Raw genomic sequence first — 14,601 nt, forward strand, 5'->3', positions numbered from 1 at the left:
GGGACGGGGGACAGCATAGAACCGGGGCTGAGTCGGTGTGCTTTCCCCCGTCGGAACGACGTCTGGAGTGCCTAAGAAGGATTCATACCCCTGAAGGTGCGATCGGAGCTGGAGGGTCGTAGCGGACCCCAAGGAGGAGCTCCTCCCCCACCGGGACTGAAGGCTGCTGAAGTGGCCGGGAGCCGAGTCACAGAGACGGGCTTGTGGGCGAGGCGCTGTGGGGGCCTGCGACCGCTGTCTGGGCCCGCGTGTGGTGAGTGTGGGTCCACTCCCTAGCGGAGCAGTGAGGCACGAGTCGGAGCCGCGGCAGGTAGTCTGCAGGTGAGCGAGTGGACCCCCAGGAGTGCGGGACCGCCCAGGGAGGATCTGACCTGAGGCAGCGGGAGACAGCGCGTTAATTCTGGGCCACTGATTTTGCGCAGTGCAGCTGGGCGGTGGAGTGCTGCGACGGATGGACCCCCTCGAGCATAACACGCAGTGCCTGTGCGAGGGGTTGCCACTGAAGGGGCGATGGACACAGATAAGATGCCAGGGAGGCTGCCATGGATGGGGCGTCTTCCCCCCCGATCCAACGACGACACATCCGGGATATCCTCGCTACTGCCGAACACTGAGTCAGGCCTGGTGGTGCAAGAAGAGCGGGGGCCCCTGGCGAGTGGAACAACCTGTGTGTACTAAGGACAGCTTCGTGCCCGCTAGTAAGGGCGGGGCCGCTCCGACTGGGAGAGGCGGGTGAGGCCGCTGGAGGATCGGGACTTCGGGCTATTGAGGTGAGGCCTGGTGGTTGATTGGCGCGCTGGGCTGGCCATCTCCCCCCCACCCCATGTATCTGGATGCCTGCTTGAACTTGGCTGGCCCCCCTCCCCCCGCGACACTAAATCCTTGTGAGGGTACCCGCGGGCACGACAGGCGGGCATCACACACACGCACTGCAGGCCGAAGGTGACTTGGACTCCAGGACATGGGGAAGAGGAGGTTACCTGAAACCTGAACCTGCCCGAACTCACCATGGGAAAGGATAGGGACCCGAAGCCACCACGTCAGGGCAAGATGGACCAGTATGCGAAGGTCATCGCCCCACCCCAGGAGGAGCGCCCGGGTGCCCGCTTGGATACCGATACCCTCCTCCAGGCAATCCAGCACAGGGATAGAAGGCGAGATTGGCACAGTGAGGTCCGAGGTGGCGCTCTTACGCCAGGACCTCAGGAAACTGGCTGGAAGGGTCACGTAGGCAGAGACGCAGCTGCGTGAGACGGAAGACTCAGTACACGAACTCCACAAGGGTATGAAGGAACTCCAATCCTCTCATAAGGACCTGCTGTGGAGGGTGGATGATGCGGAAAACAGGGCTCGACAAAACAATCTCCTCTTTGTGGGCTTTAGAGAAGGAATTGAAGGGACAAATATGCCTCAATTTCTCTACACCTGGTTGCAGAACACCTTCCCGGCGGACAAGTTCTCTTCTTGTTTTGTCATAGAAAGAGCCCACCGGGCACTGCTGGCCCGACCACCTGTAGGGGCGCATCCTAGGCCCGATATAGCGCGCTTCCTGAACTTCCTGGATAGGGACATGATACTTAGGGAGGCCTGGTAGCTAGGGGAAATAGGACATGAGAATACCCGCATAGTGATCTTCTCGGACTGCAGTAGGGAAGTACAAAAACAAAGGCGCACTTTTGACTCCGTGAAAGCTAAACTGAGTGAACGCAAGATACAATACATGTTGCTCTTCCCTGCGAAACTGAAGGTCCTGTTCCTGGGCAAATCCCACTTCTTCCAGATGCCAGAAGAGGCTTGGCAATGGCTGGCGGGGCACCTTCCGGTGGAGCTGGCAACCGACCCCTGGACTCGCAGCGCATGCTTCGGCCCGGCAGCTGCAAAAGGACCGCACCCTGGAAGCCACCCCGTATGCCCCGAAGGGCACAGGCAGACGATCACTCGACTCTCGGCGAGCGCCCATGCACTCCGTCCCTCTTGACAACTTAAGATGGGCAATGACAGTGAGAAGGACGCTGGAACTGAAAACGGACATTCTTCCTCTGGAGAAGAGGAGGTGGTGGGCCCCTCGATGCACCCCCTGGCAGCTGAAATATTGGTGATGGAACAAGCAACGTTTACTGAGGCGGGGGCATCCCAGAATGAACCCCCGGATTCTAACTCTTCAACAGGGGCCTGCAGGGATGACCGTGGCTCGGACTATTGTGCTGAGCAGGCAAGCTGGACATTTACACCCTCTTCTTTCCAATCTTTTTCTGCTGATCTCTACTCTCTTCCTAATCTTCTTTCTTTCCTTTCTTGCACTGACGTCTTTGACCTTATATTTTCTGGCCTTTGTCTTGATGGTTCTGGGTGGGCGGCAGACCTCTGCCTGCCCTAAAGTTCAATCCCCGACATATTACTGGGGATGAGTCATGGGGGAGGGCGAAGGGGTTGCGCTTGTTTTCTGGTTGGGAATGTTTTGGGTTATGTTTTGTTTAACGTTTGTTTGGTACACTGACCGCAGGATCGCACTAGTAGGCGCATATACTGTCCACCACCCGCCAGAGATGAACTTGACACATGCCAGTCCATGGCCTCCGTGACTGTGCATAGAACCCCTGTAGGTGGATTAGTGACTGGCCCCTACAAGGTTCTCACGTGGAACGTGAATGGTCAAGGCGGGGGACAAAATTAAGAGAGAACTGGTGACGGCACATATTAAACGGTTCCACCCTGATATAGTCCTCCTCCAGGAGACCCACCTTAAAGGAACAAAGTGCGGGTTTCTGGCAAGAGGAGCTTACAAGGTACTGGCATGTGCGGGATACACGGCAGGCTCCCGTGGGGTAGCTATTTTGATTAAAAAATCCCCTCCTTTTACGGTGACCTGGACTTGGACGGACCCCCAGGAGACTTACGTAGGGGTGACAGGAACATGGGGGCGACAGCGGGTCATGATACCTCGATCTACGCTTCCCAAAACTCCAAGCCAGGACTCTCTCTGGATTGGCCGATGACCTGCTGGACACACCGGACACGTTACACATCTTAGGTGGGGACTTTAATGACATTATGTCCACCCCATGGACCTCTCTGGGACTCACGAGGACGGCTCCCCGATACCCCCATGGCCAGGGTTATGACTACACTAGGCCTGACAGACGTGTGGCGACGGCTGCACCCGACTACCAGAAGCTACTCCTATTACTCGGGGGCACATAGGGAACATTTCATACTGGACTATGTCTTCCTCCCCAGACAAGCACTTGGGGCTGACGACGAAGCCAAAGTATTTGGCTAGGGGTATTTTGGACTATTCGCCTCTTTTGGTTCGGCTGGGTGTGAGGCCTCGAGCCAGTGGTGGAGGTTGGAGACTGATGCCATGGGACGCACAGAATAGTGAGATAGTGCAGGGCCTTAGGGCTGACACGAAAGTGTACTTTGCAGAAAATGTGTGCTCGGTGCAGTCCGGAGTGACCGTATGGGAGGATTACAAGACTGTTCTCCAACATAGGGCTCAAAATCGAATATCCAGGGGGTAAAAGGCATGCGCAAGAGGAGCTTAATACCCTCGAAACCCAAATACTAGACTTAGAACGGCGGTATGTGTTGGGAGGGGACCCTCCGGTGCTTTGGGGCCTGACAGATACCCAACAGCAGTATAAAGCCTTAGCGACGGACAAAGCCAAAGCATAGGCACTTGCGACCTTACACAGGTTATATAATGTTGAGGAGCAGTCCGGAAAGCTACTGGCCTGGCTAAGCCGTAACGAAAGGGATGCCAGATGGATTGAAGGTGTGGTTGATGGTTAGGGCCACCTACAGGGAGGGGATGCCCAGATCGTCCAGACAGTTGCTTCCGACTTTCGGGAATTCTATAAAGCCAGGGAATTGGGTGGGTCAGAAGAAATCAAGAACTACCTGTCTACTATCCAAACCTCGATCTTAACAGACGAGGACAAGGAGACCCTTGAAACTGACATAACGGCCACTGAAATGAGAGAAGCAATAGCCAGACTCTGGCCAGGGAAGTCGCCAGGTCCGAATGGACTCCCAGCGGAATTCTTTAACAACGGTGTAGATCTACTGACGCCCCACCTCCTAACGCTCTTTAAATATGCAGCCCAAGAGGGTCTCCTCCCATCAGACCTGCGGATGGCCACAATCATACCCATTTCATTCAGTCCAGGATTTCTTTTAAAATTCTCTGTCTTGCCTATGGGGCCCTTCATGGCACGGGTGTTGTAGGTCTTCAGTCACTTATTCATCTCTACTCTCCCTGTCGACCCCTTCGCTCATCTAATAAAAATCTTCTTGAGGTTCCCAAATTTGTTAGAGCCAAATGGGGAGGCAGAGCATTTTCCTCGGTTGTACCCAGGCTATGGAATTCTCTTCCTCCTGACCTCCTGGGTCTACCGTCGATTTCTCTGAAGCGTACCTGTAGAGTACCTCATCGGTTACTACATATTTCTGGACCTGCTTAGGCGCCTTGATGCCCTTGGACTAAGTCACGAGATATAAGACTCCCATCATTCATTCATTCATATATAAACAGGGCAGTCCTCCTGAGGACTGCGTGTCTTATAGACCTATCTCCCTCTTGAACGTGGAGGCTAAGCTATTGGCGACGGTCTTGGCCCTTCGCCTGGTGATTTCAGGCCTAGTACACCAGGACCAGACTGGATTCCTGCCAGACAGAGCGACTAGGCAAAATTTAAGACTAACACATAACTGGCTTATGGAGGTGAAGGGAAGTGAGGACCAACATATTTTTCTCTCTGTTGACGCTGAAAAAGCGTTCGATGTTGTACACTGGCCCTGGTCAAGTTCGGCGTCTGCCCCAACTTTAGGAAATGGGTGGGACTTGCAGACCCTAGAGCCCGGGTGAAGGTGAACGGGATCCTATCTGAAGACTTCCCTATTAGTAGGGCGATCCGGCAGGGATGCCCCCTGTCTCCACTACTATTCGCCCTCACCATTGAAGTAGTGGCCTGTGAGATCCGGCAGACAGACGAGATACATGGATTTCATATATCACAGGTCGACATGCAGGAAGAAAAAAATTCGCTGTACGCAGATGATATTCTTTTATATGTGGCCCAACCGGCCACTACAGTCCCTGCACTGTTCAAGCTCCTGGGTAGGTATGGCTCCTTCTCGGGGTACACAATAAACTGACATAAATCGGTCTTGTATAGCCTGCGTCGGGAGGAGGAGTGGCCCCCTCTGCCTGCCGCCCTTCAGGTTACCCAGACGAGGTTTACATACTTGGGGATCTATCTGACTGCGGACCGACACATCTCCTATGAAACAAACATCCAATGAGTGATTAGGAATTTTGCAGATGATGCCCTTAGATGGAAGGCCCTCCCTCTCACAATCTTAGGCCGGGCTGCAATGTTTAAGATGATCACGTTGCCCCGCTTCCTGTATGCCTTACAGAATGAATACTCCCCCCCCCCCCCCTCCCCATGCAGACGTTCAAGGTGATAAATGCGGAACAACGCTCTCTGCTGTGGTTAGGTAAATAACCGAGAATAGCCCTAGACACGCTACAGAGAAATCAGTACAATGGGGGGATTTTCCTTGCCAGATGTGGAAGCAAATTATTGGGCTGAACACTTGGCGCTGATAAATGAATGGCTCCACGCACCTGCGGATCACCCGACGCATAGGCTGGAAAGAGACACTATGACACGCCGCACTAGTTTACACTATTTGTATAGGGGGGCCGGAAAGAGGCGATTACTCCTGGCTACGCAGCTAACCATAGAGGTCTGGGACAGGGCGACAAAGATGATGGGGTGGTCACATAAACCGACCAAACAGATACCAATATGGACCTGCACATGGCTAAAGGAGCTTCACAAACTCACAGGTTTTAGAGGATGGGACGATATGGGATCTCCACGTTGGGGGACCTGGTGGCAAAGGGAAAACTTAAACCCTATGGGACCCTGGCGGCGGAATATTGACTACGCCCCACTCAGTTCTTCAAATATGCGCAACTGCGCCATGCGTGGAGGGCGGAGACCGCGCTCACCTCTGCATTGCCAGAATATTCCCCGCTGGAGGGGCGTCTGTTGCAAGAACAGGTACCCAATAAACTAGTGTCACAGACTTATAAGACACTGAATAATAACAGGCCGGACAGATTAGGGAAACTGAGAGCAACATGGGAACAGAACTTGGGCGAGATGGACAAAATAGACTGGGAGGCAGCCTTGGTTTTGAGCCGCTCACACTTGATCTTTGCGATGTTGGCCCTGGTGGTGGCAAAACGAAACATGGCGCGAGCGTGGGGAGCACCTGGTTAGGGAATGGCAGCGGGGGATGGATATGTACATGGCAGCCGAAAGGGTCACATACAAAGCTAGAGGATGTCCCCGGAAATTCCGCAGAGTATGGGGAAAATGGAGAAGGTACCATGGTCTCGATGGGGTTCTGGGGCCAGATTGACACACAGAGTCCTACTGACTGAGTCTGTTTCAAGTTGCCGGAAGGCGGGCTATGGGACCGAGACCTGTGGAGAGTCATTGGGGAATAACGGAGAATTGCAGAACTATGTACTGTAGGAGGTGGCTAGATCGTGTTGAATTGATGCTCATGATTTTGTCATTGCGGGTGGTGGGTTGGGGGGGCGCCTGGGTGTGTGGTTAACTACCCGTGACTTACCAGCTGTGCTTATGTTGGTTATAAATGCAAATAAAAATATTTAAAAAAAAGAAAAATGTTAACAACCTCCGCATCCCTTAGCCTCCCTAACTTATGACCTTTTCCTGACCCCCCCCTTGATTCCACAATGTCTCCTTCCTCATTATCGCCTCCCGCTTTGACCCCTTCACCCCCACCAATGCCACAATTTGCTAGATATTGTCCATTTTCAGTTCATGATGATCTCCGAAGTCTTGGGGAGCTATGATAATTGAATAGCCTCCCCTCAAGTCTGAGTGACAAGCTGAGACAGCTGCTGTCCCCCACTTGGCTTCTCCTGCCCAATTGTTTGTTTTCCATCATTGATTTTCAAGACTTTCAAGGACCTTGGGCAGGTGAGTTCCCAAACCAGCTTGGCCTGGAACCCCAACATTTGTCCCCATTCTTCCTCAAATACTAGGTTTCTCTTCTGAACCTTGATCATTGGCTTCTGCATCCCTAGTAGCTCCAAGTTGTTTATGCAACAAGTCTATGTACTTGGTTACCATGGCCACTCTCCCATGCTCCAAAGAGCTTCAGCAGACTGTTTCGCTACAAAAAGTGCATGTGCAATCTGCTTCCTTTTCTTGGTGTTAAATCTGAAGTGATCAGATGCAGGTCTTGCCAGTAGCGCAGTCTCTGGGTTTTGTGACTGGACTACCCCATATAGTTAATAAATAGTGGCTAGAATCTTCATTCATAAATCTAGCAGAGTTGGACATCGCCAGAACGCTTGAGTGAGCATTCCGTCCCTTTGCAACCTCTCCAGCATCTGTCTGATTTACTTTTTTCCCATGTTTGCATCATAGGAGGTCTTTTAATACTAGTATTGTAATTGTAATTGTGTGTGTGTGTGTGTGTGTGTGTGTGTGTGTGTGTGTTGCGTAATATACATACAGACTACCATACATATACTGTTACAGTCACTTACATTTGTTTTATAAAGTGTAAGTAATTAAACAAAAAATAATTACATTTAAATTAATAAGTAGGTCATTATTCAAAAATAACTTTAAAAATACGTTTACAGCTATTTTGTTTTTAATTGATGCAGTGTCCTAAATGGATTTTTGGAGCTTACAGATGGGTAGTGTAAGATGCAGTGTGGTGTTTTTAGAGTTTGGGATGGGTAGTGTATGTATTATATGGTTTTAGAGTTAAGGAAATGGTAGTTTAAAGTACTAAATTAAAATTCAATTAAAAGTTAACATAGTATTGAACAAATATAATTATTTAAAGATAATTTAAATTAAATAATCACATTAAACATTTGTTGTAAAACAGAATTCAAATAGAGGTTAAAGTACTACTGACAAATTTACCTGGGAAGGAATGGCATTGCCAGGGTAATCGCATTGATGTAGAGGTACTTCACATGTAATTAGTCCCGATGTGATGACCTGAGAATTAACAGTTGACATTCCTAGAAACAAACAAGTCACACTAGTAATAGGGTAATCACTCTTTTTGGTGTGTAAATGGATCCAAATTTCTGTGAGGCCCAACTACGAGACACTCTCCTGTTCCTTGCCCTCAGCTGTGACCTGTCCCATTCCGCTACTAAAGTTAGGTTTCCACTCGAGCACCCTACCCCTTTAATAATCAGCTCTCCGTTTTTTTGTTTCTAAGATGTCGGTGATTGTGTCCCCAAGGAACTACACCTGCCCTACATTAGGCACCTGGATTGTAGAGATGGTGGATCTGTATTGTCAGGCATCCACCTTAGTTATCTGCAGATACATTTAGGAACTTCCTTAGGAATGACTTTGCATATAGGAATGTTACTCCTCCTTTCTAGTCCCTCCCCAAGGAAAAGTATTGATAAAGGAATTGGTGCTAGCACAGCCTGCTCGAGTCCTGTCTAAATAAGTGTGATTCATGCAGCAGAAGCAGGTATGACTGCCATACTATAAATCCACGTTTTGCAGAGGCATTCAACCCCTCATATTAATTTAGACTTTATTCTGTTGTGACCCAGTGGAAATCGGCCTTTTCTGCATGGTCCCCCTGCCCCCATCCGATTGTTCGCCTTTAGCTGGAGCCTATATTTTTGTTGGCTTTAGAACTCTGTGCACATTACCCTTGCTAACAAGGAGAAACGGTGCCTGTGCCTCTTCTTTGTACATGGTTAAACTGGCTTATTTTTAATTGCACATTTAAATTGCCTTTAAATCTCTAGTATATAATGTATAAAGTGCATTCATGTCCTTGAAGTTAAATGCCACTAGCGGACTGTAGCAACTATTGTGCCATTCTCTACACTGGGCACGGTAAAGTGACCTTGGGGCGACCATGTGTTGCCTGACTATTGCAGTGTAAACCCTGCAGTGTGACCTGTCAAAATAACCCTTTTTGATATAAGACCACCTTTCTTTAAATATTAATAGTCACTACTATATAGGCCTTGCACCCCACGAGGTAGGGTGCATGGTATTTAAAAGTGGGACATTTAGAAAATTAACATTACCATTTCGCTACAGTGACATAGTTCAATTAACTAATTTCACTGTGGCAGGCCTTAACTGTCTTATGTAGAATATCAGAGTCCAGAATCTCCGTTATGGGACCAGCTAGAAAAATAATTAAACAACTATTTTTAATAGTTATTGAAAGTGCAGTTCAGCGGGAAGACAGATATTTAATAACTATTAGGGAAAAGTAACTTTAAAAAGTTACCTTTTTCCTGCCTGAACTGGCAGACTGTTAATTAGCATGCTCTTCGTACAGCTCCCAGCCTTGAATAGGTATGAATTGCCTCCCTAGAGCAAACAGGCTGACCTGAATAGGCAGAGATGACTACTATGAGATAAATAGAATATGCATGGTGGAGACTTTAGGCTTCCTTTTGACAGAACCGTGTTACATCCTGCTTGACAGGTCCATTGAGCCACATGTAACACCTGGGTCACACTTGAATGGGAAAGAACAGGATGCCAAGACAATTCTTGTTGATCCCCTCTCTGGTTGCAGGGCCATGCGTGTGTCCTTCCAGACTTCTCTCTGGGGGTGTTTTATGTGTTACATGTGGGAGGACACCAGGATTACCACACACCCAGAACTCCAGTTTAGTGTGGCAGAAGACTTTCCCCACCTTTGATTTTCCCCAACAAATGGTATTTTGGGCATAGTTGCAGTAAGGCAATCTGGAACCACTGCATTAGTAGCTAGGTGAGGCCATGGAAACATTTACCCAATTGGTAGGGAAGGGCCATGAATCACTCTTGCGCGTTAGCTCATTCCAGGCATAAATGTGCCAGCCCCATAAATGTTGCTCAGAACATGGTCTGGACATTTAGAAGAGGATTGTACCTGTTGATTGTGATCAGAGAGCAGCTGGGAAGGCCTGGTCCTGCTCTCTCTCGTACTCCGGACAAGGAAGTGTACTCCAAGGGTCAGTCTTCTGACCTGTGGAAGATCAGAAGAGGACTGGACCTGCTGTTTCTGACACGAGAGGCCTGAAGGACTGGACCTGCTCCCTATTGTAAGAAGAGAATTGCAAGGGTCAATAGACTGAAATCTTGTATGTTTATAGGGAGACAACATGCTGCAAGTGGTCTTTTCCTGGAAGTTTCTGACTGGCCAGTCGCAACTGATCCTGGAGTGGATCCTGCTGTTCTCATTTGCTGGACATCTTGTGAGTCTCCTAAGTGCCTCACCTGATGTGGCCTTAAAGCATACTCTTGTGTTTGGTTGGGACTGAAAAGGCTGAGTCTGAAAGTAAAATCTTTGACGTGGACAAACCTGGTTGGTATCCTTCTGTCTCTCTGTAATGTTCAGTCTCAAATCGCGCCAGGTCCCAGTCTACTACGACTATTGACTACAATTGGCGTTTTGATCCTTTATTTGTTAACCAATTTTTATTGATTTTTAACATGTATGGGATGCATAAGAAAAAGGAAGAAGCCAGGTACAATACTGTTGTCGCCAAAAATTACTGTAGGCCTTCCCCACACACTTAAAGGAAGGACATGCTTGTGTGAAAGCCTGTAGGCCATAATATTCCATCCATTTCTTGCATTGACGTTCAAATTTGCGAGGGCAGCCCAGTGCCATTTCAAATAGTTTCTTCCAGCGTGGCACAATGGTCCATTTCCTTACTCCACTCAGTCAAAGTCGGTGGGTCCCTTCTAATTGGGGGTAATGTCCCATTTTGCCACTACTGTGGCTATCCCAATGAGGTATCTTCCCCCTTAGAATGACCTCAATTGTCCCTGTGGCTAACTTTTTTATGGGTTCAGAACCCGGTAAAGGGGCAACTGCAGTCTCCGTAAGGACAGAGCGACTGCCCAGCCTCTCCTTCACTGTACTGCTTTGATCACTTCCACAGCTGCTGTTGGGTATGACTGAATTGATGACTTGGAAAGGCTATTAGTGACTAGATCCTTCGGGACTGCGCCAGACGTTAGGCCACCTGTGTCTATTGAGGTGTTTTTACGTTTTCCCGTCTTGGGAGAAAACAATTACAGAGGCCGGGGATTGGGAGGGGGACTTACACATCTGTATAGGGGGCAAAAAATATGCAGGATGTCCACTACACAGTATTGTTTGCTTATATCAAATAGATGTTCAGTGCAAAACAAGAATACTTTGTGGCCTTGCAGTTGTTAGAGGGGGGCCCATGATGGGCACAAGACGGGCCAGCCTGGATTGTAGCAGCGTTTTGTAGTGTGATTAGATCATGCCCCCTTCGTCACAGGTGTTAGCCAATGTAGGGTTAACAGTATCGTCAACCATGGGGTTTCTTTCTGAGAGTGTAGTCTACAGTATATGGGGAGGGGAGGGTAGATGGCCTCCGGAGACGAGCCGTTGGATACTGTTAATGCAAGAGCGACACACGTGCAGCACGCAGTCATTTAGTAAGACGGTCATAACAAAATTGAAAAGAGACCGAGAAAACCAGAGGGGCTCCTCCTCTAACAATCCATTTCCATTCCCCCTACTTCCTCCACCTGATATTTTGTCCCTCGAAGCATCTGTCGCCTTAAACCCCACAAATCTAACAATAAACTCACTCAGTCTAAGATGTTAGGGGAATCTCTAAGTGTGGTTTCCCGGAGTTAGACGGATGCTGCTCATCTATATATGACCTGTGAGTAGCTCACAGGTTTTAGAGCCTCCTTTACACTGAAACAGCGCTACTGGAACTTTCAGAAATGATCAAAACACAGCTAGATAAAGGTGGCTGCGCTGTGGTGATATTGTTGGATTTATCTGCGGCGTTCAATACCGTGCCCCATGAGCCGACTCATGTGTAGGTTGACTCAGTGGGGTATTGGGGGCACAGTATATAAATGGTTTGCCTCCTTTCTGAGCAAGTGGCAGCAGGGAATTTGGTCCCCCCCTTTTGCAGCAGATATCCCACCGATGAAGGTGGGTGTACCACAGGGTGCAATTCTGAGCCCAACGCTCTTTATTCTTTGTATGGCCCCCCTCGCTCTCCTAGCAGAGTCGCACAGTGCGAAGATTCTCTTACACCGATGATACGCAACTGCTGTTCACATGTGACAAAGGAGCGAATTTTGACGGGACGGAGTTTAACAGTTGTTTGACAGAGGTCTTTTCCAGGATGCGGCTTAACCAACTAAAATGCAACCTGGAAAAATCCGAAATTATCTTTTTTGGTTGCCCTCCCTGTGTGGATTGGAGCCTTTGGTGGCCCTGTGATATGTCTCCTCCCTCTGCTCCAGTCAGTGTGGTAAAGAACCTGGGTGTTAAACTAGATTCCAATCTAGCGATGAAGACTCAAATTAAAGCCGTTGCTGGCACATGTTTTGGTCTACTATAAATGGTAAAAAAATGTCTCCCTCTCTTACCAGTGGATTATCGGAAAACCGTAGTGCAAGCTCTAATTTAATCTAGGCTCGACTACGTGAATGGTCTGTATCTGGGCTTACACAAATATCTTCTTAACCGGCTGCAGGTGGTGCAGAACAGTGCAGCCAGAGCTATTCTTATGGTAAATCCCATGACGCATATGACACCTCACCTGAAGGCTTTGCACTGGCTCCCGGTTAGAAAGAGGATTCAGTTTAAGGCCCTAGTGCTGGTTTATCGAGTATTCCATGGAACTGGGGCTGCCTATCTAAGAAGAAGGGTCCAACACTATCGTCCTCAACGGGTCTTGAGGTCCTCTGGGCGGTCCTTCATGTTTATCCCCAAGTTTGCCCACTCTCGGACGGGGGGTCGCTCCTTTCAGGTTCTTGCGTCACGTATGGGGAATAATCTGCCGTTGTATCTCAGACAGGCCTATGACCTGTTACTTTTCAGGAAGCAGCTAAAAACCTGGCTGTTTCAGCAATAACTTCTGGCAGGTATGGCTGGAGCTCTTGCAGTTTCATTCTTCGGTGTTTTAGCGCGGTGACACTCTTTGTGAGTAGCCGCGCTCTTTATATAAATACCTATTTTCATTTAATTGGCAGACGAGTCAGTATAACATCTCTTGGGTCTATATCCTGCTCTGAACCTTCCTCAACCACCAGACTGCTTCCCGGTGGTCCTGGGATGCACCCCCCCCATTCCTGCAGGCCTCCGCACTGGATGAGTCTGGGGAACCCACAGAATGCTCGCTGGTAGGAAAGTGTGTTTCTGTAGCAGTAACCCCCCTAACCTCCACTTCTTGCCAGATTTCTGATGCACTATGACTGAATGTGCCCTGGGTCCCTGCCAATCAGCTTCCAAGGGCCGTTAATTTCCCTAAACTGTACCATGGTTACCAAAATTGGCACAACTTTGGCCTACCTGTAATTCCCTTGTAAGTGGTACTTATGGTACCATGGGCATGGTAGCCAGAGAAAGGCCTCTGAGGGCTGCAGCGTTTATTATGCCACCCTTAGAGACCTCTCACCACAAACATGCACCACTGCCATCGCAGCCTGCTTGTTTTGGTGCAGCTAAAAGTGAGGTGTCGATATGGCACACATCCCTGTGTACCAAGGCCACCCAGCACTGCATGAGTAATAGGTAAGCCGCCATTAAGGCAAGATGCACTACATCTCAGGCGAGGACCTAAATGCATGAGCAGACAGGCCTCTATAATATCGAATGCCATTTTTAGATATTGCAGGTGCATAGTCAAGCCATATTGAGTATATGGTCTAGAAACTGGTTATTACGAGTTTCCTAGCACCATAAAGGCTTTACTGAATTCTGAGATGTTTGATATCAAACATTTCCGAATACTAAACCTGCACTGATTCCAGTGTCAGATTTATTATTCCATGCATTCAGGGGTCCCTTCTACATGGGACCCCTGTACCAAGCCAACCACTTGAGGGTTCCTGACTGGTGAACACCAGCCTGCCACTGAGAGACACGTTCTGGACTCCTTGGGCGGGAGCCTCCTCTCCCTGGGACCAGAAACTATGCCTTTCCTTAGCGAAGGTATACACACCTCTCCCAGGTCAGGAAGGGCCATCTGTGGCAGGGGAGCTTCGCAGGCCCTGCTGCATTTGCAGCGCGACCCCCATGCTCTCCTGCTATGAGGAGCAGGCACCACCCCCTCCCCTTTTTCGGCGGTAAGACAGGCAGGATAAATTAGAACAACCCGTTGTGCCCACCTCTGCCAACCCCACCCTTCAGATGGAGGAGGCAAGGTGAAGCCCACTCTTCAGTGCCCGCCATCTTGCAGATGGCAGATGTGAGAAATTGGTCTGGGATATGCTGTCCACTACTCTAGTGGGCACCTTGCACCAGTCCAAACAACCCTTATTGATGGTAGGTTTAAAGACAACCTGTGAGAAGTTGGCCTGATATGTGATGTCCACTATTCTAGTGGGAACCTTGTATCAGTCCAAACAACCCTTATGGTGATGGTTGTAAAGTCAACCTTATAGACCAGCTATCCTAGTGGTAGCATGGACAAAGCAGTCTTAGGATAACCTCAAGAGGGCATGTGAAGCCAGCTGTTTTACCATATGTAACCTCTTTAAT

The 14,601-nt window shown here is 49.1% G+C and overlaps 1 protein-coding gene across 2 annotated transcripts in view; it reads left to right on the plus strand.

Moving 5' to 3' along the window:
- The window catches only part of LOC144818166 (survival motor neuron protein-like), a 399,426-nt gene that overhangs the window by 82,483 nt on the left and 302,342 nt on the right, over positions 1 to 14,601 (plus strand). The window contains exon 1 of one of the 2 annotated variants that reach the window (XM_078675290.1): positions 1,904 to 2,212. The exons of the other annotated variant lie outside the window; for it this stretch is intronic. Coding sequence (XP_078531416.1) covers positions 1,988 to 2,212 — 225 coding nt within the window. The 5' untranslated portion in view covers positions 1,904 to 1,987. Of the gene's footprint in view, positions 1 to 1,903; positions 2,213 to 14,601 lie in introns of those variants that run through there. 2 annotated transcript variants of the gene reach the window in all.

This window comes from Lissotriton helveticus, chromosome 2_1 (genome assembly GCF_964261635.1).
Source record: "Lissotriton helveticus chromosome 2_1, aLisHel1.1, whole genome shotgun sequence".
Lineage (NCBI taxonomy): Eukaryota > Metazoa > Chordata > Amphibia > Caudata > Salamandridae > Lissotriton > Lissotriton helveticus.